The following is a 20,762-nucleotide window of genomic DNA, read 5'->3' on the forward strand; positions in this document are numbered from 1 at the left end:
AAATCTTGATCATGGGCTAGTCTTTAATTAGAGTCTTTAAATAGTTATGAGAGGTATAGTAGGTTAAGGAGGGAATTCCAGAGTTTCACACATGACAAAGAAAATCAATTGCCAGAGATCAGTAACACAATTATTTGCACTGTCCTGGACACACAAATAGTATTACTTCATGAAACAAAAGTAACAGAAAACCAGCTGGCTGTTCGACAAGTGACTTATCTGATACCAGCTGTTAACTACATCGAATTTTCCAGGACAGAAAGAAGTCATTTGAACTATTGGCTTCCACAGTATTTTGATAAGGAATACCCAAACCAAAACATTACTGAACTTTTAAATTACACTTGATAGATTCTGGAAAAACTATTGTTTCTCTTCAATAAGTCCTAATGTTTCCAGTTAACTTCAAGTACTTTTCTGAAATTCTCACCTGCTCTGTACCATCCAAAGTTTAATCTCTTTGTGGCTGGTCTTGACGATAACCATAATGAACACAAGCTAATCAGAAAACTTGTGACATCTGCTAAAAGATGAGCTCCATCGGTCATAACAGCCAAGCTCCCTGCTAGATAGCCACCTGAGAGAAATCATAGAAAATTAAATCATAGAACACAATGGAGTAATTCTACATGGACCTGGTCATTAGTCAACTTCATTCTATTTAGTCATAGACCTTTGTTTATACAGTTATTATAATCACGATGTTGACGTGTGTTTATAATCTCCTTACGATAGTCGAATGTTCCAAGCTGTTGCATGTGAAGATCCTCAAGAGCTTCCATCAATAGTGTCAACATTGAGTCCTGGGGGTCAAACTGGATGATCTCCAGATAGATGCCAGCATCCTGCATGATGATGCCTCTACCAGCATTAAAGCCCTGTTCCTGAAAAATCCACCCCAATGGAAGGGCCAATGTCTAGATGCCCAAAAACCACCTCCCTCAGCAGGCTGTGTTCTTCTACCTCTCTGCTGGCCAATACTGAAAGGACGGCCAAAGAAGAACCTACAAGGATACTCTCAAAGTCCAGTTAAAGTAAGGAGGCATTGAAACCACTGACCTGGAGGAAAAAGCAAAGCTGACCACCTCAGATGGATCCTCCTGATCCATCAAGGTGCAAGCCATTTCAAGGCTGATTGACTCAATCACAAGGTGGAATGGCAACAGCAGAGGAAAGAAATGGAAACCAACCTTGGCTGCAAATTGCAGTTCTCCATATAACAGGGTGCCCCCCAAAATGGGAAAATTGGCCTCCTCAGTCATCTGAAGACACAGTTAGCCTGACAGATATCATCCTCAATTCCAAAGGACCGCTGACAATGTCAGGACTATTATCAAATGAGGTATGAAACTGAATCAACAAAGAAAGTATTAGAACAAGTGACTTCAGTTCCATTGCCTTCTGTGATTAGGAATTGTTCAGATTCATCAATCCAGTGAAAATATTTCTCCTCATCTCAGATTGAAATGGCCTACTGCATTTCCTGACACTGTGACCCCTTTTAGTGGTTCCCTCCTCACCAGGGGAAACAATATCCCTACATCCAGTCTGTCCACTCCCCATCAGAATTTCATGTGTTTCTAAACTCTAGTGAAAACAACCCCAGTCAACTCATTCTCTCCAGATACAACAAACTGCCATCATTGTAATCAGTCTCATGAACCTTCATTGAACTCCCTCTATGGCAAATATATTCTCTCTTAGGTTAGGAAATCAAAACTGCATGTAATATTCCAGGTGTCGTCTCACTAAGTCTCTAGATAGCTACACTATGATTTCCTTGCTTCTGTATTCAAACCCTCTTGCAATGAAGGCCAACATTCTAACTGTGCTTTGCACCTGTATGCTTGGTTTCAATGATTGGTGAGCAAAGACATCCACACCCCTTTGTACAACAACCCTTCCCAATCTATCACCATTTAATTAATACTCTGCCATTCTGTTTTTCCTACTGAGGTGGGCAACTTAACATTTATCCACATTGTACTGTATGCTCCAGGTATTTGCCACTCATTCAACTCAAAATTGCCTTGAAACCTGTTTACATCCTCATCACCACTTACAATCCCACCTGGTTCTGTGTCGTCAGCAAACTTTGAAAGATCACACTTGATTTCCTCATCCAAATTGTTGAGATATTTCTGAGTGGCTGGGGCCCAAGCACTGATCTTCTACAGTAGCTCACTTATCACTACGTTCCAGCCAAAAACTACTCATTTAATCCTACTCAGTTTCCTGTAGGCTATCCAGTTCTCAATCCATGCCAATATATTGACACCAATCCCATGTACTTTGATCTTGCACAATAAACTGAAATGTGGGACTTTATCAAAAAGTTTCTGAAATTCCAAATATACTGCATTCACTGCTTCTCCTGCATATATTCTACTGGTTATGTTCTCAAAAATACAGTAAGTTTGATACAAATGGTTTCCTTTTTATATATTCATGTTGTCTTTGTTTTATAACATTGGTATTTTTTAAGTGTCATGTTATCACATCCATTTTTACAACTATTGGAGTTAGGCTAACAGGCCGATAATTTCTAGTTTCCTCTTTCAATGTTCTTTTTTTATATTTGACACTAAACATTCTGCCAGGACTGTTTCAAATCTACAGAGCTTTGAAAGATAACAATCAAAACATTCACTGTTTCCATGGCCAGCTCCTTAGATACCCCTGATATGTAGATTAGCAGGTCTTGGAGATTTATCAGTTTTTAGTCCCATTAATTTCACCAGAACTACTTTAGTATTTTACAAATACTAATTCCCTTTGATTCTTCTTTCCCAAAAGATGCTTGCTTCCCTAGCACTTCTAAGAAGTTATTTGTGCCTTCTTCTGTGAAGAAAGAACAAAATTTGTCGTTGAATTGCGCTGCCATTTCCTCGTTCTCTGTTATCAATTCTCCCATTTCAGACTGTTTGTCTTCATTTTTTTTTACATACTTATAGAGAGTCTTACAGTCCACTTTTATGTTCCTTTCAAGTTTACTCAAACTCTGTTTTCTCCATTTTAATGAACCTCTTGGTCCTCCTTTGCTGAATTCTAAACTACTCCCAGCTTGGTACCTTTTCTAGGATTTTTTTATGACTCCAATGTGGATCTAATAATTTTGTTTTGTTAAACATAGTTAGGCCAAGGTTCCTATTGTGTTCTTTCGCTCAAAAATAATGTATAAATGCTCCAGTGCGTTCATTCCTTAAATGTCAATGATTGCTTATTTGCTGGCATTTCTATTAATTAAGTTACCAATCTATCACAGCAAACTCACCCCTCAAACATTCTAGTTTCCTTTGTTTAGATTTAGAATCTTATTTTTGGATTGGACTATTTTTCTTTATATCCAAATGAAGTACTCTATCATGTTGTGATCACTTTTTTCCTACAGGACCACTCATAACAAGATTATGAATTAGAGACAAAATTAGAACTTGCTGGAAAAGCTCAGCAGCATCTGTGGAGAGAATCAGAGTTAATTCTTCGGGTTGAGTGACCCTTTCTCAGAACTGTTTGAGTAGTGAGGAAGGATCACTTGACCTAAAATGTTAACTCTGGTTCTCTCTACAGACCTGCTTGAGCTTTTCCAGCAATTTCTATTTTTGTCCGTAGCTCTTTTGGTTTTTATTTAAGATTATTAATTAACCCCTCTCATTGCAAAAAAAAAACAAATTGACAATTGCCTGTCCTAGTTGGGGCTCAACATACTGGTCTAAAAAACCAGCTTGTGGCTCCAGGAATTCCTCCGCCACAATATTGTTGTTGATGTGTTTTCCCAAATCTGTGTCTAAAGTCATTCCTTAGTACTGAAGCACCCTTGCTGAATGCATCCCAAATTTCCTGCATGATGCTACACCCCTGCATCAGCACTATTGTTTGAAGGCCAATAGACAACTCCCACTAATGCTTTTCCATTCCTTGTTGCTTCCTGGCTCTTCATTCAGCATGTTCACAATATTACTGACCTATTTTCAAGATGATTTCCAATTCCACATCTGCGCCATCACCAATCTGCCTAGCTCTAGTCTCTGTAACATTGCCCAGCCTCTGCTTCTGCTCATCTGCCACAATTGGAGTGTTAATTCTAGACCCGGCTTTTGCAGAACCATGGAAGGAGCTGATGGTATACCTGACAAGCCCAGGGATGTGGATAACCTTTTAATCTTAAAGGCAGGGTGTCATTTAAATAAAAGTTATACCCCCAACATTCAGACACACTGACTACTTGGCCAATGACAGTAAGTGAAAAATTAGCATTAGGTAGCTTGAGAGAACAGCCACTGGTAAGCAAGAAAGCTGTCCTTGGTGCACATCTGGAAAGAGCTAAAAAAAGAGATCCGAATCTGCTGATCTGGGTAGGATTAGAATTAACTCAAACAGGAACACTTCAGAAAGCCAAGTGACCGGTTGATTGAAGAGTATTTCTATTGTCAGCTGAAGGGAAAGGGAAGGCATGGCAGTGATATACTGAGGGGATGCTATGGCCATTTTAGAGAGCCTGATGCTCTGGTGCCCTCCTGACATATAAGGAGTTCAGCAGCAGGCAAAATTTTGATATTTATTAGGACTTTTTTTCTGGCCAGTTAACTCCAACTGTCATACTGCTGCATCTAGAGAGCAAACAATCTGAAGCTATGCTGAAGAAATCAGTAAATTATTAGGCAATGACTTTTGAGTCTTAAGTAGGTCTCATCTGATTTTAGCAGGAGTCTCATTCAGAGCCTAAATTGTAATCTGAGTGTGGGCAACAGGTAATCTGATGGATCCCAATATAAAGAGGTCTTATAGAGAAAGATTTTATAATCAAATGCCTCAACGTAGTGCCAATGCGAGTGTTGGTTGCTTGAGGAACTCCAGCTCAGAGTTGATAAGCTGGTGTCTGAGCTTCAAACACTGCAACACATGGGGGAGGGGGGAGAGTTACCAGGATGCTGTGTTTCAGGAGGCAGTCACATCCTGAGATTAATTACTTCAAATTGGCTCAGAGGTCAGGGACAGGAGGGCATGACTACCAGTGAGGCAGGTAGATGGATCCAGGAGTTAGTGCTAAAGGAGTCTCAGTCCTTGTGCTTGTCTAACAGGAATGAGATTCTTGCTCCAGACATGATAAATAAGTTGAACAATGGGGAGCATTAATGTAAAAGCAGCATAGCATAATTTTAACTTCAGAAACATGTTGAACAGATATCAGTAGGCTTTGCACGGTCATGGAGAGATTACATCCAGAGTGAGAGACAGCCGGAGGCTGCAGGGAGGATGAGAAAATTGACCATAGCACCAAGGCACAGGGAGCCATTCAGGAGGAGAGAAAAAAGAGAAATGCAATTGTAATTGGGGTTAGTATCATCAAGGGAATAGACACTGTTCTGTTACCAGGATTGACAATCCCAAAGGCTCTGTACCCAGATTCAGGATCTCTCATCTGGACTGCAGAGGAACTTGTTATAGGAGGGGAAAGATCCAGTTGTCATGGTCCACATAGGTACCAACAATATAGGGACAAAGAGGACAGAGGTTCTGCCAAGGGATTATGAGCAGCTAGGTGCTAAATTAAAAAGCAGAACCAAAAATTTAATAATATGTAAATTTACCTGAACCATGAGCAATTTGTCACAGGGACAACAAAATTAAACAAATAAACATGTAGCTCAAAGATTGGTGTGGGAGAAATAGGTTCAAATTCATGGGACATTGGCACCAGCACTGAGGAAAGAGGGAACTGTTCCAATGGCATGGAATCCACCTGAAACCAGAGTCCTGGTGAAACGCAGAAGTAGGAGTGTATGTATGTGTGTATGTGTGTCTGTGTGTGTGTGTGTCTGTGTGTGTGTGTGTGTGTGTGTGCGTGTGTGTGTCTATGTGTGTGTGTGTCTATGTGTGTGTGTGCATGTGTGTGTCTATGTGGTGTGTGTCTATGTGTGTGTGTGTCTGTGTGTGTGTCTGTGTGTGTGTCTGTGTGTGTGTCTGTGTGTGTGTGTGTCTATGTGTGTGTCTATGTGTGTGTGCCTATGTGCGTCAATTGCATGGACACTGTCCCCACTGCACCTTAGGGGTGGCACGGTGGCGCACTGGTTAGCACTGCAGCCTCACAGCGCTAAGGACCCAGGATCGATTCCAGCCTTGGATGACTGTCTGTGCAGAGTTTGCACATTCTCCCCGTGTCTGCATCGGTTTCCTCTGGGTGCTCCGGTTTCCTCCCACAGTCCAAAGATGCGCAGGCTGGGTGGATTGGCCATGCTAAATTGCCCGTAGAGTTCAGGGGTGTGTGGGTTATAAGGGGATGGGTCTGGGTGGGATGCTGCAAGGATCGGTGTGGACTTGTTGGGCTGAAGGGCCTGTTTCCACACTGTAGGGATTCTATGATATGATGATAGTGCAGCTGCCCAAAGCTTTAGTGCATACGTCAGCACGTAGTCCTGGACCTTGGAATATATCAGACCGCAACACTCAATCGAGGTCAACTCCCTGCTCTGGAAGACGTAAGATAACAAGGTGTAGAGCTGGATGAACACAGCAGGCCAAGCAGCATCATAGGAGCAGGAAGGCTAACGTTTCGGGCCTAGACCTTTCATCAGAAATGGGGGAGGGAAAGGGGGTTCTGAAATAAATAGGGAGGGGGGGTGCAGATAGAAGATGGATAGAGGAGAAGATAGGTGGAGAGGAAACAGACAGGTCAAAGAGGCGGGGATGGAGCCAGTAAAGGTGAGTGTAGGTGGGGAGGTAGGGAGGAGATAGGTCAGTCCAGGGAGGACGGACAGGTCAAGGGGGCGGGATGAGGTTAATATGGATGGAAATGGGGGTGCAGCTTGAGGTGGGAGGAGGGGATAGGTGGGAGAAAGAACAGGTTAGGGAGGCGGGGACGAGCTGGCCTGGTTTTGGGATGCGGTAGGGGGAGGGGAGATTTTGAAGTTTGTGAAATCCACATTGATACCATTGGGCTGCAGGGTTCCCAAGCGGAATATGAGTTGCTGTTCCTGCAACCTTCGGGTGGCATCGTTGTGGCACTGCAGGAGGCCCAGGATGGACATGTCGTCTGAGGAATGGGAGGGGGAGTTGAAATGGTTCGCGACTGGGAGGTGCAGTTGTTTATTGCGAACCGAGTGTAGGTGTTCTGCAAAGTGGTCCCCAAGCCTCTGCTTGGTTTCCCCAATGTAGAGGAGGCCACAACGGGTACAGCGGATGCAGTATACCACATTAGCAGATGTGCAGGTGAACATCTGCTTGATGTGGAAAGTCTTCTTGGGGCCTGGGATGGGGGTGAGGGAGGAGGTGTGGGGGCAGGTGTAGCACTTCCTGCGGTTGCAGGGAAAAGTGCCAGGTGAGGTGGGGCTGGAGGGGAGTGTGGAGCGGACAAGGCAGTGGTCCCTCCTGAAAGCAGATAAGGGTGGGGAGGGAAAAATGTCTTTGGTGGTGGGGTCGGATTACAGATGGCGGAAGTGTCGGAGGATGATGCATTGGATCCGGAGGTTGGTGGGGTGGTATGTGAGGATCAGGGGGATTCTTTTTTGGTTGTTATTGCGGGGATGGGGTGTGAGGGATGAGTTACGGGAAATGCGGGAGACATGGTCGAGGCGTTCTCGACCACTGAGGGGGGGAAGTTGCGGTCCTTGAAAAACGAGGACATCTGAGATGTACGGGAATGGAATGCCTCATCCTGGGAGCAGATGCGGCGGAGGCGAAGGAATTGGGAATAGGGGATGGCATTTTTGCAGGAAGGTGGGTGGGAGGAGGAGTATTCTAGGTAGCTGTGGGAGTCGGTGGGTTTGAAATGGATATCGGTTTCTAGGTGGTTGCCCGAGATGGAGACAGAGAGGTCCAGAAAGGTGAGAAAGGTGTTAGAGATGGTCCAGGTGAACTTAAGGTTTTGGTGGAAGGTGTTGGTGAAGTGGATGAACTGTTTGAGCTCCTCGTGGGAGCACGAGGCGGCACTGATACAGTCATCAATGTAACAGAGGAAGAGGTGGGGTTTAGGGCCAGTTTAGGTACGGAAGAGGGATTGTTCCACATAACCTACAAAGAGGCAGGCATAGCTTGGGCCCATGCGGGTACCCATGACCACGCCCTTTGTTTGTAGGAAGTGGGAGGAATTGAAAGAGGTTGCAGGAACAGCAACTCATATTCCGCTTGGGAACCCTGCAGCCCAATGGTATCAATGTGGATTTCACAAGCTTCAAAATCTCCCCTCCCCCTACCGCATCCCAAAACCAGGCCAGCTCGTCCCTGCCTCCCTAACCTGTTCTTCCTCCCACCTATCCCCTCCTCCCACCTCAAGCTGCACCCCCATTTCCTACCTACTAACCTCATCCCGCCCCCTTGACTTGTCCGTCCTCCCTGGACTAACCTATCTCCTCCCTACCTCCCCACCTGCACTCACCTTTACTGGCTCCATCCCCGCCTCTTTGACCTGTCTGTTTCCTCTCCACCTATCTTCTCCTCTATCCATCTTCTATCTGCCTCCCCCTCTCTCCCTACTTATTTCAGAACCCCCTTCCCCTCCCCCATTTCTGATGAAGGGTCTAGGCCCGAAACGTTAGCCTTCCTGCTCCTATGATGCTGCTTGGCCTGCTGTGTTCATCCAGCTCTACACCTTGTTATCTCAGATTTTCCAGCATCTGCAGTTCCTACTATCTCTGCTCTGGAAGACGAACAAGTTTTCGGCAGACCAAACGGTGTCTTTCTTTGAGTGGTACAATAGACTTGAGGAGCCAAACGTCATACCCCTTCTCCTTTTGTATTTTATATTCGAAGAGCTCTGTAGCTAATGATACACATTTGAAGTGTATGACTGTTGTACTCACCAGTCAGTTCTCCAAACATAAATATTAGACAGATGACCAAAGCTATCCACAGTCTCTTCTTAGCTTGACATTGCTCTATTTGCTTCTGTTCATGAGCCTTTTTATTGCAGTGACAATGGAAGACCCCACTGGACTCACAGACATTCTCAGATGGTAGGCTTATCTCCAGTTCTAGATTTGGATGTTGGCACGATGAGCTGTGGGATGGCACACAGAGATAGTGAATTAGGTCCGACCGTTTATCTGTCAGTTCACCACGAACACACAAACTTCAGAAACCAACCAGCAAGACTCACCAGGACAGTCTGTGCCAGGCCTCCAGGTGGCAGGGACTCATCAGCACTGCCCAGCCAAGCCAGTTATCACAGAGGACATGCTGCCCAAACTCCGAGCCTGACCTCCATATTGGGCAAGGTCAGGGGTCGGAGGGCGGGGATGGGTGCAGGGTCGGTTGTGAGTCTATGAGAGGTGAGGCAGGGATGGGCCCATAGTGGGGCAGGACCATGTGGTAGGTGGTGCCAGTGAGGTGAGGCCTGGGAGGGGCAGAGTAAGGGGGGACATCATCATATGGGCGCAGTTGTCATTGGAGGTGGGATCAGTGCAGCTGGATCAGGGAATAGACAAAAGGGGTGGTGCCATGAGGAGCAGAGGGTCACATGGGGTGAGGATTATGGGAGGGCAGCACAGGGGCAGGATCAGATGGGTGTGACGTCAGACGGGGAGGGATTAGGAGTGGTGCAGTGTAGCTATGGATGGGAATGATAATGAGGACAGACAGGAGCATGGCCAAGAGAACAGGTGCGGGGTCAGGGTGTCAGACAGGTGGGGCAATGGAGTAGTCGGGCATTGGGGGAGGGCCTACTGGGGACAGGAGCAGGGCAGGAATAGGGGAAAGGCTGCATAAGGGACCGAATAAGGGGGGAATACGATAGTGGGTGGGCCCAAAAGCAGGGTGATCAAGGAAGGACCAGTGGGGAGGGGTCACTGAAGGAGGAGCCAATGAGAAAGGGCTAACAAATGCAACTGGGGAAGAGATAGAGGGCAGGGTGCCACTCAGAAGTGTCATGGACTGAAGCTAATGAGGACTAGGGTGGAGGGTCAATGGCAAGGAAGCAGTGAAGGAGCTAGGGAGGGTGAGCAAATGGGAGAACCTTCCCCGCTATAGGAAAGATGTAGTTAAACTTGGAAGGGTTCAGATAAGACTTACATGAATGTTGCTGGGATTGGAGGCTTTGAGCTATTGGGAGAGGCTGAAAAGGCTAGGGCATTTTTTCCCTGGAGCGTTGGAGGCTGAGGGGTGACCTTATAGAGGTTATAAAATCACGAGGCGTACGGATAAGGTGGACAGCCAAGCTCTTTATCCCAGGGGTAGGGAAGCCAAAACTAGACGGCATAGGTTTAAGGTGAAAGGCTAAATATTTAAAAGACACCCGAGGGAAAACATTTTTTTACGCAGAAGGTGGTGCATGTATGGAACGAGCTGCCAGAATAAGTGGCGGAAGCAGGTACAATTGCATAATTTAAAAGGCATCTGGCTGGGTCCATGAATAGGAAGGATTTAGAGGGATACAATCCAAATGCTGGCAAATGGGACTAGATCAGTTTAGTATATTTGGGCAGCATGGACGAATTGGACTGAAGGGTCTGTTTATGCGCTGTATAACTCAATGACTATGACTCAGTGGAGTTAACCTAACCTTAATCCAATTAAGAACAATCAGAAGAGGTTTGGCACAAAACTCGTGGAGCCTGCAAGGAATGTTTTGCTCATCTGTACAGAACAACATGTAAAATCCAGCAGAGCCACTGCTTTGGAACAGCCACTTTAAGGAGTGCTGGGTCGGCTGCTCTGCACCACGGAGCAATTGGTGGGATATGTACCAGTTCCTGACCCAGAAGAATAGTGTGTGGGCCCTAACATAAATGAAGTTTCTCATTCCTGGAACCATTCTTGTAAATTGCTTCTGTACTCTCTGGAATGCATTCACATTTATCCTATAATGTGGCACTCACGGCTGTAAACAGTTGCTGAGGTCCAATAAGTACCTTATCTGAGTTCAAATCACCTCCTTGCTCAGGTATTCAATGCCCCTATTAATAAAGCCAAAGACGCTATATGCTTTATTAACTGCCCTCTCCATCTGTCCTGTCACCTTCAATGATCTGTGCACATATACAGATCATCTGGTCTTACACCCCTTTAGAATTGTATCTCCTATTTTATATTGCCTTTCAATGTTCTTCCAACAGAAGTGAATTAGCTCAAATCTCTGCATTGAACCTCATCTGCAACCTATCCGTCTACTCCAATTTGTCAATGTTCTTTTGAGTTCCACGCTGTCCTCTTCACTGTTTACAATTCTTCCAAATTTCATGTGATCTGCAAAATTGGAAATTGTCCCCTACACAACGAGATCCAGATCATTAATATATATCAGGAAAAGCAAGGGTCCCAATACTGACCCCTGGGGAGCTCTACTACAAACCTTCCTTCAGCCTAAAAAATAATCATTGAACACTTTAGTCCCTTCTCTAATATGACAAATAACTTTCATCACAAGTCTGTTGTGTGGCACTGTGTGAAATACCTGGAAATTCATCAGTGTTAACCTCATCAAGCTTTTCTATTACATCTTCAAAAATCTCCAGCAAGTTAGTTAAACACAATTTCTCCTTTAGAAATCCATGCTGATGCTTCCTAATCAACACACCTTTTTCCATTTCACTACTAATTCTCTCCTGAATAATTGTTTGCGATTGCTGGGATCATCCTTACAACCTTTCTTGAACAAAGCCATAGTCTTTCAGCACCTCCCTCAAGTCTAGGGAAGCCTGAAAGATTATGGCTAGTGCCTCCATTATTTCTATCTTCATTTCCTTCAAAATCCTTGGATACAACTCATCCATTCCTAATTTAAAACAAAACAAAACAACTGCAGATGCTGGAAATCAAACAAAAGCAGAAATTGCTGGAAAAACTCAGCAGGTCTAGCACCATCTGTAGAGAGAAATCAGAGTTAATGTTTTGGGTCCAGTGACCCTTCTTCAGAACTGGTTAACTCTGATTTCTCTCCACAGATGCTGCCTGATCTGTTGACTTGTTCCAGCAATTTCTGTTTTCGTTTCATCCAATCCTGATGCCTTGTCAATTTTAAGTACCAACAGTATATCCAAGATTTCTTCCTTATTAATTTTGAACTCATCTAAGGACAGATTTTCCTCCTCTATCACATGGCCTGGGCAACATCCTCCTCTTTTGTAAATACAGATGCAAACTAATCATTTAATACCTGAACCATGCCCCTGCCTCCATGTGTATATCTCCTTTTCAGTCTCCAATCAGTCCTGCCCCTTCTTTAACCACTCTTATTATTCATATACCTATAGAAAACTTTGGAATTCCCCCTTACGTTAGCTGCTAGTCTTTTCTCATAATTTCTCTTTGCTTCTCTTAATTACTTTCTCACCTCTCCTCTAAACCTTTAGTATTCCTCTTAGTGCTCTTGGTATTGTGTTTTCTGCCTTACACCCGTCTTAAGCACACCTTTTCTTTCTAATTTTAATTTCTACCTCCTTTTCATCCAGGGAACTCTGGATTTATTTTTCCTGCCTTTAAGAGAATATACCCCAACTCTCCCCAAACCATTTGCTCTTTGTAGGAAGATCAGCCATGATCTCATCAAATTGCAGAGCAGGCCTGAGGGGCTGAATAGGATAGCTTTGTATTAGTGTCATTGCGCTGGGGGTGGAAAGTGACTTTTGCATATGGTCATTAGATGGTTGGTGGCTCAAACTTTAATGAATCTCATAATAATGGATATCCAAGGAAGCAACATGCACGCTTACAGTTGTCTTAGTTACAATATTTGAGCTATTTCTTCTCTTGTCAACTTTTTGTTCCAGTCAATCCCCAAAGAATGCAAATATTCTAAGCTCATCTTCAGAAGCTGCCACTGAGATAAAATTCAAAAATCAGGAGCAAGTGAAATGTGTTAATTGATTGGACATCTGTAATACAAACTCAATTTTCTTTTATATTGACTTCAATTTCACCCCATCCTGTCCATATTCATCATTCTTATTCTCGGGTCTTATTTTCCGTCCCATACTGACCTTTAACTTCGCACCATGTGGAGGGTGTCAGCCTCTGTCTTTGGCAAAGTTGTTTACATGAGTATCAGAATTAAACAGGATCATGATCAACTTATGATAAATGCAGCACTGGACTTTGCTCCAAAGACCATTTCACTGCAGTGGCAGGTTCAGCCATTGGGTATAAACATGTGAGGTATTGACTGGACAGGGTGAGGTGAGCGAGTAGGGTAATAGCTTGAATGGTTGAAAAATGGAAAAACTTAGCATTCAGTGTCCCTACCTCCATATGTCCTCTCATCATCATTCCTCTGATGACCATCTCACTTCCATGCTGGCAATGAGCTGTAATTTTGCTGCAGATTAGTAAAGTGATTAATGGGCCAAGCAAGAGTGAATCTAAGGTCTTATGCATCCTATACAAGGTGAAATTCATAATATGAAAGTCTGTGATGAAGAACTGCACCCACTTATTTGATTGCCATGTTTCATGGAGAAAGACATCTTTACAAAGGCCCTGTGGCATGATGGTACTGATCTTTCAGACAAACTCCTTCAATCTCCCAATAAGCATGCATTGTGCAACTGGAATGGATGCTAGTACATAGCACATTCAACGCTCCTACGCTAGATGCATTCTCTCAATCACAGCTCCTGGGATACAGCATCTGCATTCAACAGAGCAGAACTTAGATTGTTCTGTGCCTTCTGACCTGGATCCTTAACTGCTGCCCATATCACCACTATCTCTTCTTGCTCAGTCGTGGTGAGTCACCAGAAGAAAACTCAACCGTCTGAGTTATCAGTCCAAACTAAAGTGGCAGTATCTGAGCTGGTGCAAGATCTACATAAGTCTGCGAAAGTGCCACTTCAGAGGGACTGACCTACTGTGAACATTTATCAATTTTGTCGGCTACCACCTGTAAGACACTTGTCCTGAACGGGATTGAAGACATGTATCAGAACTTCCATGGTAAGAATGATTTAAGTGATCAGGAACATCCCCCTCCACTACCAACTGTTCTTTGTCCGGTCCACTCTAACTAAGGATTGATTCTGTTCTTCTGGTCTGACACAAATCATCAGTAAGTATTCTTTCAAGTGAAATGATACTGGCTGGATCATTAATTTTGACTTCACAGAGGGTCAGGCAGTAACCATCCTATGCTCCCGAATTTGTTGTGGGAATTTCCAGGGTCTGGTAGTGGCCCATTATCCTCTGACTTTTATCTGCAGGGAATGACCAGACAAAGATCTGTATAGTGTTAAAATGGCCTCTATTACTTAGCTATAGCTAAGGACTACAGACAATCTAAAAAAGATATGCTGAAGATCCAGAACAAAGGATTACAGAGGCAGTTATACTTTTGGATTCTGTCACAAGAAATAATATATGCCAATTAAGAGGAGTACATTTATCTAAATCAAATCATTACAATTGATTATGTTTACATCATGCATGGAATACAAGTACAATTAACCTACCACCATGTAGGTACACCTATCTAATTGTAATATACTGTTAGTGTGAAAGCACATACGTATTCTCAAGTCTGATGCACTCTCGGCTACAATTTGTCCTTACATGTCTGACTTGCGTATATCAATCACCTTCCCTTATCTAATGCCCCTGGTGTTTAGTGACTTCTTTCAAGGTTCAGAGGTTCAATGAATAAATAACTCTTTGTTTGACTGTGAACATTATCTTATTATTCCTTTACTATCTTGCAGAAGAGTTAGCTCATAGAACAAATGGTCCCATGTTTTGTTTAACTGACAGTTTTGTGTCCTTGTAAGTTATGCACAGCTAAAAGTTCGCAACTGTGTTCTATTAAATATTGCTCTACAAGTTATTTATTAAGTTATTATTTTTAAACCCTTTCAGCCTGCACGTGATCACATTTTGCTGCTAACATTATTGAATGACTGAGTTTTGTGTGCTATGTGGCTACCTGATTATTAATATATTGCCAAATAGCTGCAAGATTCCCCTCTCCTTACGTCCAATGGCCAGCCATGTTGAGATTCCACTGAAGTCTAGTCATTTCCACTCAGCAAATTAGTCAGAAAATCCAGAAACATGGTAATATGATGGCTGGCTATTAAAGGCATGTTGTAATTACTTTTGCATTTCCCAAAGAACATCACTACTGTCACCACCCCAGCATATTTCAAAGATAAATCCAATCTTTATTTCTATAGATTTCTCAGTAACTTGGTTTAGAGATACTTAAACATGAGGGTGCAGAAGGGCTGACCAATTGAAAAGCTGCAGAATCAAATTAATTTGAGTGGACTATGTGACAGTCAAAGACAAATCTTCAATCTTGCGAAATAACACTCAGTTACTTTTCTAAGTGTTGATTTTAGCAATTGAAATGAATGGATAACACTTCACAAAACCATTAATTTCATTAGCAAGATTAACAAAGTGAATTTTCACAGGCTCAAAACCAGCACAGAGTGAATCTTTTAGTTCCTTCTCCTATGCTGCCTTTTTTCGATAAGCACCAAGGGAAACAATACTTCTATAATGTCAATGTAATATTTCAGCATTTGCACATTACCGTTGATGCCTGTCTATCTCAGGAGTCTGTACTCCTGAGTTCAAGTGTGTAGTTAGTGGTACAGCTCAGAGTGCATGACCTTGTCCTGGATGTATTAAGATGGAGTATGGATTTCATCCTCGTGGGAAAACATTGTGAAATAAGTTCATCTATCTCTAATTTCCATCATAAAAAGATAGAACATGTTGGTAAATTAAATCACAAAAAATAAATCCTGCATATTTATGATCAAAAGTAATATTGTACAGCTGTTTTGGTCCAATACTGCAGTACTAATCCGATTAAAAAGACACAGCCACAGATACAATGCAATCTCCTGTTCAGTTATGAACTTCACTCTTACGTTTCTTCCTGTTTGTCCCATGATGGTGTGCCAGAAGCCGATGCTCACCAGAGTTTAGACAAATGAGAGGAGATCTAATTGAAGCATATAAGGTGATAAAGGGGATTGGCAAAGTAGGGCGGATGTTTCCCCTTGTGGGGAAATCTAGAACAAGACTATCAGACATAGTTTTAGACTAAGGGCTAGCAGATTTAATATGGAGATATGAGGAGTGACTTCTCTCAAAGAATCTGTGGAATTCACGGCCTCAGTCTGGTAGATGCAAGTACACCAGAATAAGTTTAAGGAGGAAATAGATTTTTATTTAGTCATGGATTAAAGGATTATGGACAGCTGGAAGGAAGGTGGAGTTGAGGCCTAGATGAGATTAGCTATGATGTATTAAATGGTGGAGCAGGCTCGAGGGTGAACTGCTCCTCCTGCTCCTACGTTCCCATGATCTGTGACAAAATCACCATCAGCTCAGCATGGGGCAGCTATGGGTAAACTTTAAAAGGGCCTCCTGATCAAAAAAGAGAGGCTCTACATCATGGCCAACATTTTCTTGCCCAACTCTGTTGCCATTTTGTAGAATCCCTACAGTGTGGAGACAGGCCCTTTGGCCCAACAAGTACACACTGACCCTCTGAAGAGCATCCCACCCACATCCATCCTCCTACCCTATTCCTGTAACCCACCTAATCTACACACCCCTGAACACTACAGGCAATTTAGCATGGCCAATCAACCTAACCTGCACAAAGAATCATAGAATCCCCACAGTGTGGAAACAGGCCCTTCGCCCCAACAAATCTATACTGAACCTCAGAGCATCCCACCCAGACTCATCCCTCTATAACCCACCTAATCTACACATCTCTATGGACAATTTAGCATGGCCAATTCACCTGGCTTGCACAGGAAACCAGAGCACTCAGCAGAAACCCACACAGACACGGGGAGAAGGTGCAAACTCCACACAGACAGCCGCCTGAGGGTGGAATCGAACCTGGGTCCCTGGCGCTGTGAGGCAGCAGTGCTAACCACTGAGCCACACAATTTGTCAAATTTAAATATCACCTGTAAATATTTCACTTTTCATTGTAAATATTTTACTTTGCATTGACTTCACTATGTTCATGGATATTGCACTTTTTTTTGTTGACATTAGCTTATCCAGAAAGGTAAATGTACTGGCATGCCTCATGGTTGTAACTCATTGGTGTTCATTGAGACATTCAAGACATTTCCTTATGTATATAAAAAAATTCTTTTTGTTCAATCTTTGTTGAATGTGCATGATCTGGCAAATGCAGTACATTGTGAAGAAGTGTGAAATTGTCCATTTTGGCTGAAAGAGTAAAAAGAAACATTATCTTCATGGTAAGAAGTTGCAGAACTCTGAGATGCAGAGAGATCTGGGTGTCCTAGTGTGTGAATCACAGAAGGCACAGCAATAATTGGGAAAGCTAATAGAATTTATGGGTAATTGTGAGGGGAATCAAATGCAAGAATAAGGGGGTTCAGTTATACAGGGCATTAGTGAAACTCCATCTGGGTTCTGTGCTCAGTACTAATCACCATAATTATGGAAGCATGTTAATATGTTGGATGCATCTCTGACAACATTTACTACACTAATACTGGGAATGAATGGATTGCCTAGGCAAGCTTTTTTAAGGAACAAATTACTGCAGATGCTGGAATCTGTACTGAAAACAACAAATGTTGGAGATCACAGTGGGTCAGACAGCATCCATGGAGAGAGAGCAAGATAACATTTAGAGCTGAAGTGATGTGTAGAGGGTACCACATTAATGGCATAGTTTGGGTGGGTGCAGTGGGGTTAATGAGAGCTGGTGGAGAAGAGATGTTGATAGTTCGGATTAAGTGATCGGATATTCCTCTGATGAAGAGTCATCTAGACTCAAAACGTTAGTTTGTTTTCTCTCCATGGATGCTGTCTGACCTGCTGTGATCCCCAGCAATTGTTGTTTTCAGGCTTTTTAAAAAATTCAATTACAGGATGAAGCCATTGCTGGCTAGGCCAGCATTTCTTGCCCATTTCTAATTGCCAAGAGGGCAGTTAAGAGTCAACTACATTGCTGTGGGTCTGGAGTCACTAATAGACCAGACCAGATAAAGACGGCAGTTTCCTTCCTCAAAGCACATTAGTGAAACAGATGAGCTCTTCCTGACAATTGACAATGGATTCATGGTCACCATTAGACACAATTCAAAATTGAATTCAAATTCCACTATCTGCTGTGGCAGGATTTGCACCCAGGTCTCAAGCACATTACCTGGGTCTCTAGATTCACAGCTCAGCAATAATATAACTAGGCCATCACTTTCCCCTACAGGCTAGGCCTATATTTTCTGGAATTTAGAAGAGTCAAGGTGACTAAGTTGAAGCAAATTACATCTTGAGCAGACTTGACTGGGTGAATGTTGAAAGGATGTTTCCTTGTGTAGGAAAATCTTGAGCTAGGGCTCATAGTTTAAAGATGGGGAGGGCGCCTGGTTAACAGAGATGAGGAAACATTGGGTGACATGATAGCTCAGTGGTTAGCACTGCTGCCTCACAGCACCAAAGACCCAGGTTTGATTCTATTCTTGGGCAACTTTCTCCCCATGTCTGTGTGGGTTACCTCCGGGTGCTCAAATTTTCTCTCAGTCCAAAGATGTGCAGGTCATGCGGATCGGTCATGCTAAATTGTCCATAGTGTCCAGAGATGTGCTGGCGAGGTGGTTTAGCTGTGTGAAATGCAGGGATAGGGTGGGTCTGTGTGGGATGCCCTCCAGACGATATTGTGGACTTGTTGGCTGAATAGCCTGCTTCCACTCTGCAGGCTTCAATGATTTTTCCTCTCTGAGGACTGAGTGTCTTTGGAATTCCCTTCCTCAAAAGTCAGCGGATGCAGGATCTTTAAATGTTGTTAATGCAGAGATAGGAAGATTCTTGATTACCAAGAGGGATGAAAGACTAATCGGAGATATACAGGAGTGTAGAGTTGAGGTCAAAAATCAGATCAATCATGACATTATTGAATGGGAAGCAAAGTGGAAGGGCTGAGAGGTTCCTTGTTGGTATGTTAGTGTCCAGTATTGTATTCCCGACTCTGTGGGGCATGGAAACAGGGCTGGTCCTTCTTCACTCAGTATTCCCGATTAGTCTCAGGGGAGATCATTGAAATGTTGTAGGTGAACACATAGCCCTGTAAATACTCTGCCAGCAAACCGCTGGAGATGGACCCACTCCTCACTCCATGATCTGGATTGAATGACAGTGCGGTCCTCCCCAGGTACCACATTCGGGACCCCGGACCCAGGCACTCTTCCTTGCCCCTGAGCCAGCCCTCTGTCCTCCCTTGGATATTTCGATTCCTCCTCCAGGGCAGTAGTGATGCCCACATCACTCTGGGCCTGACTTGTTCTTGCTGGGCTGGACTCTCTTGCTCCCCTCCCTTTTACAATCTCGACTTCAACCAGGAAAGCCACCGACCTCAAACACAACTGTCCACCGTCAGTTTGTAACAAACGTGAAGCTGGCGCGCTGTGTCTGTGGTGTTGCTGACTTTAGAGCAATAAATACTTCACTCTTAGAATAAAACATACGCTAACGAGTATTCACGGCCTGTCTCACCAGTGTGGAGGCACGGCTGGACAATATTGCGGTGAAGAGAGCGCTGCCTTGACCTATTTTAACCGGCAGTGGGATAATGTAAATCTCCCATCCTTCCACAGTCAAGGGAGATGCCCCATCTCCCACTGCTGGGGGCTACATTAACCCCCCACCTCTCTCTCTCTCTGTGCATGCCCCTTCATGGGGCTGCCCCATATTTCCAACTGACTTCACTGCATTTGGGTTAACGATAAAGGTAAATTGCACCGGCCAGTTCCCGGTAACGCGCTGAGAGCTTCAGAGGAGCCAGTGCTAGGGACGGCTGCATTTTCCAACGCACGGCGCTCACATCGGATCTCATCTGTTCGTCCCACGAATTTTATTGCTGTGGTTCCATCATCTCATCGAAGCCTGCAGCTGAGATCGTGTTTTTTTTTGTTCCTCTTGCTACGAAGCTGTTTGAAGTACGTTCCTCTGACCAAGGAATACTCAGACTGCTGAAAGAGAGCACCTTGCAAGCCAGAGGCAGCTCGCATTCACGGGCTGCAACTGCAAGTGAATTTAGAGAGTTAGTGAAGTACATTTGGGGCCCGTTCAGTTACCGGACCCTCTCGGTGCCTCAAATGTGTGCAAAGATTGACCCGAAAAAATAAGAAATGACTTGGGTTTTAATTTTGCAACAGCAGGGTATGCCAAATTCCAATGTTTGCAATTCAAGTGCAAAGACTGTACCGATTTGCTTCAGTGGCTATGTACAAAAGACTTTTTTCTTTAAAATAAATGAAGTATATTTTTGCAATAGGTGCCGGTGAAGACAGCTCACTCACCGTCAACCCACAATAACTGCTGGGCGCTGATCTCTTGACTGAAGTCATGGGTTAAAATGAGAAATCTTACCTATCTTTGGGGAAGAAGTCCCTGCTCGTTTTATCCCGCACCAAGTGAGACTTTTCCACGTTCTTCCTCTGGAATGTAAATTTTGAACGGATCTGAGCGAGCTGATCCATCTCCAGCACACCCAGTGGAAACTGAACGAAATCCTCTTTTACAGACACTAGCTGTGCCCTCACCTGAAAGTATGTACCTGAGAGGGGCTTTGGTTCTTGCTTTTAACTCAAAAACTACCAATCTGTCTGAAATAACCTATTGGTTATTGCTTTTAAGTCAAAAACTCTTCCAACCTGTCTGAAGTAACCTATCTCCTTCTTATCGAACGTTATCTTTTGTAATGGACAAGTGCTTGTTTCAAGGCAGATTCCGAGTCTTTGGTACCGCTCCTTTGCCTGGGTTTTACACTAGCACTCTGCAGAAACAACTTTGCAAAGATTTTTATAGACCTGGCGGGGCGTGCGAAAGCA

At 43.7% G+C, this 20,762-nt stretch overlaps 1 protein-coding gene across 1 annotated transcript in view; it reads right to left on the bottom strand.

Annotated features, from left to right (window-relative positions):
* Window positions 1–20,412, bottom strand: part of LOC109921245 (zinc transporter 8-like) — a 71,281-nt gene extending 50,869 nt beyond the window's left edge. Inside the window, exons 1-3 of the mRNA XM_048595646.1 lie at window positions 20,302–20,412; window positions 8,799–8,995; window positions 431–577 (exon numbers count right to left, since the gene is read on the bottom strand). Coding sequence (XP_048451603.1) covers window positions 431–577; window positions 8,799–8,995; window positions 20,302–20,411 — 454 coding nt within the window. The 5' untranslated portion in view covers window position 20,412. The remainder of the gene's footprint in view (window positions 1–430; window positions 578–8,798; window positions 8,996–20,301) is intronic.
* Between the last annotated feature and the right edge of the window lie 350 nt (window positions 20,413–20,762).

The sequence above is a fragment of the Rhincodon typus genome, chromosome 4, assembly GCF_021869965.1.
Source record: "Rhincodon typus isolate 14 chromosome 4, sRhiTyp1.1, whole genome shotgun sequence".
NCBI classification, from domain to species: Eukaryota; Metazoa; Chordata; class Chondrichthyes; order Orectolobiformes; family Rhincodontidae; genus Rhincodon; species Rhincodon typus.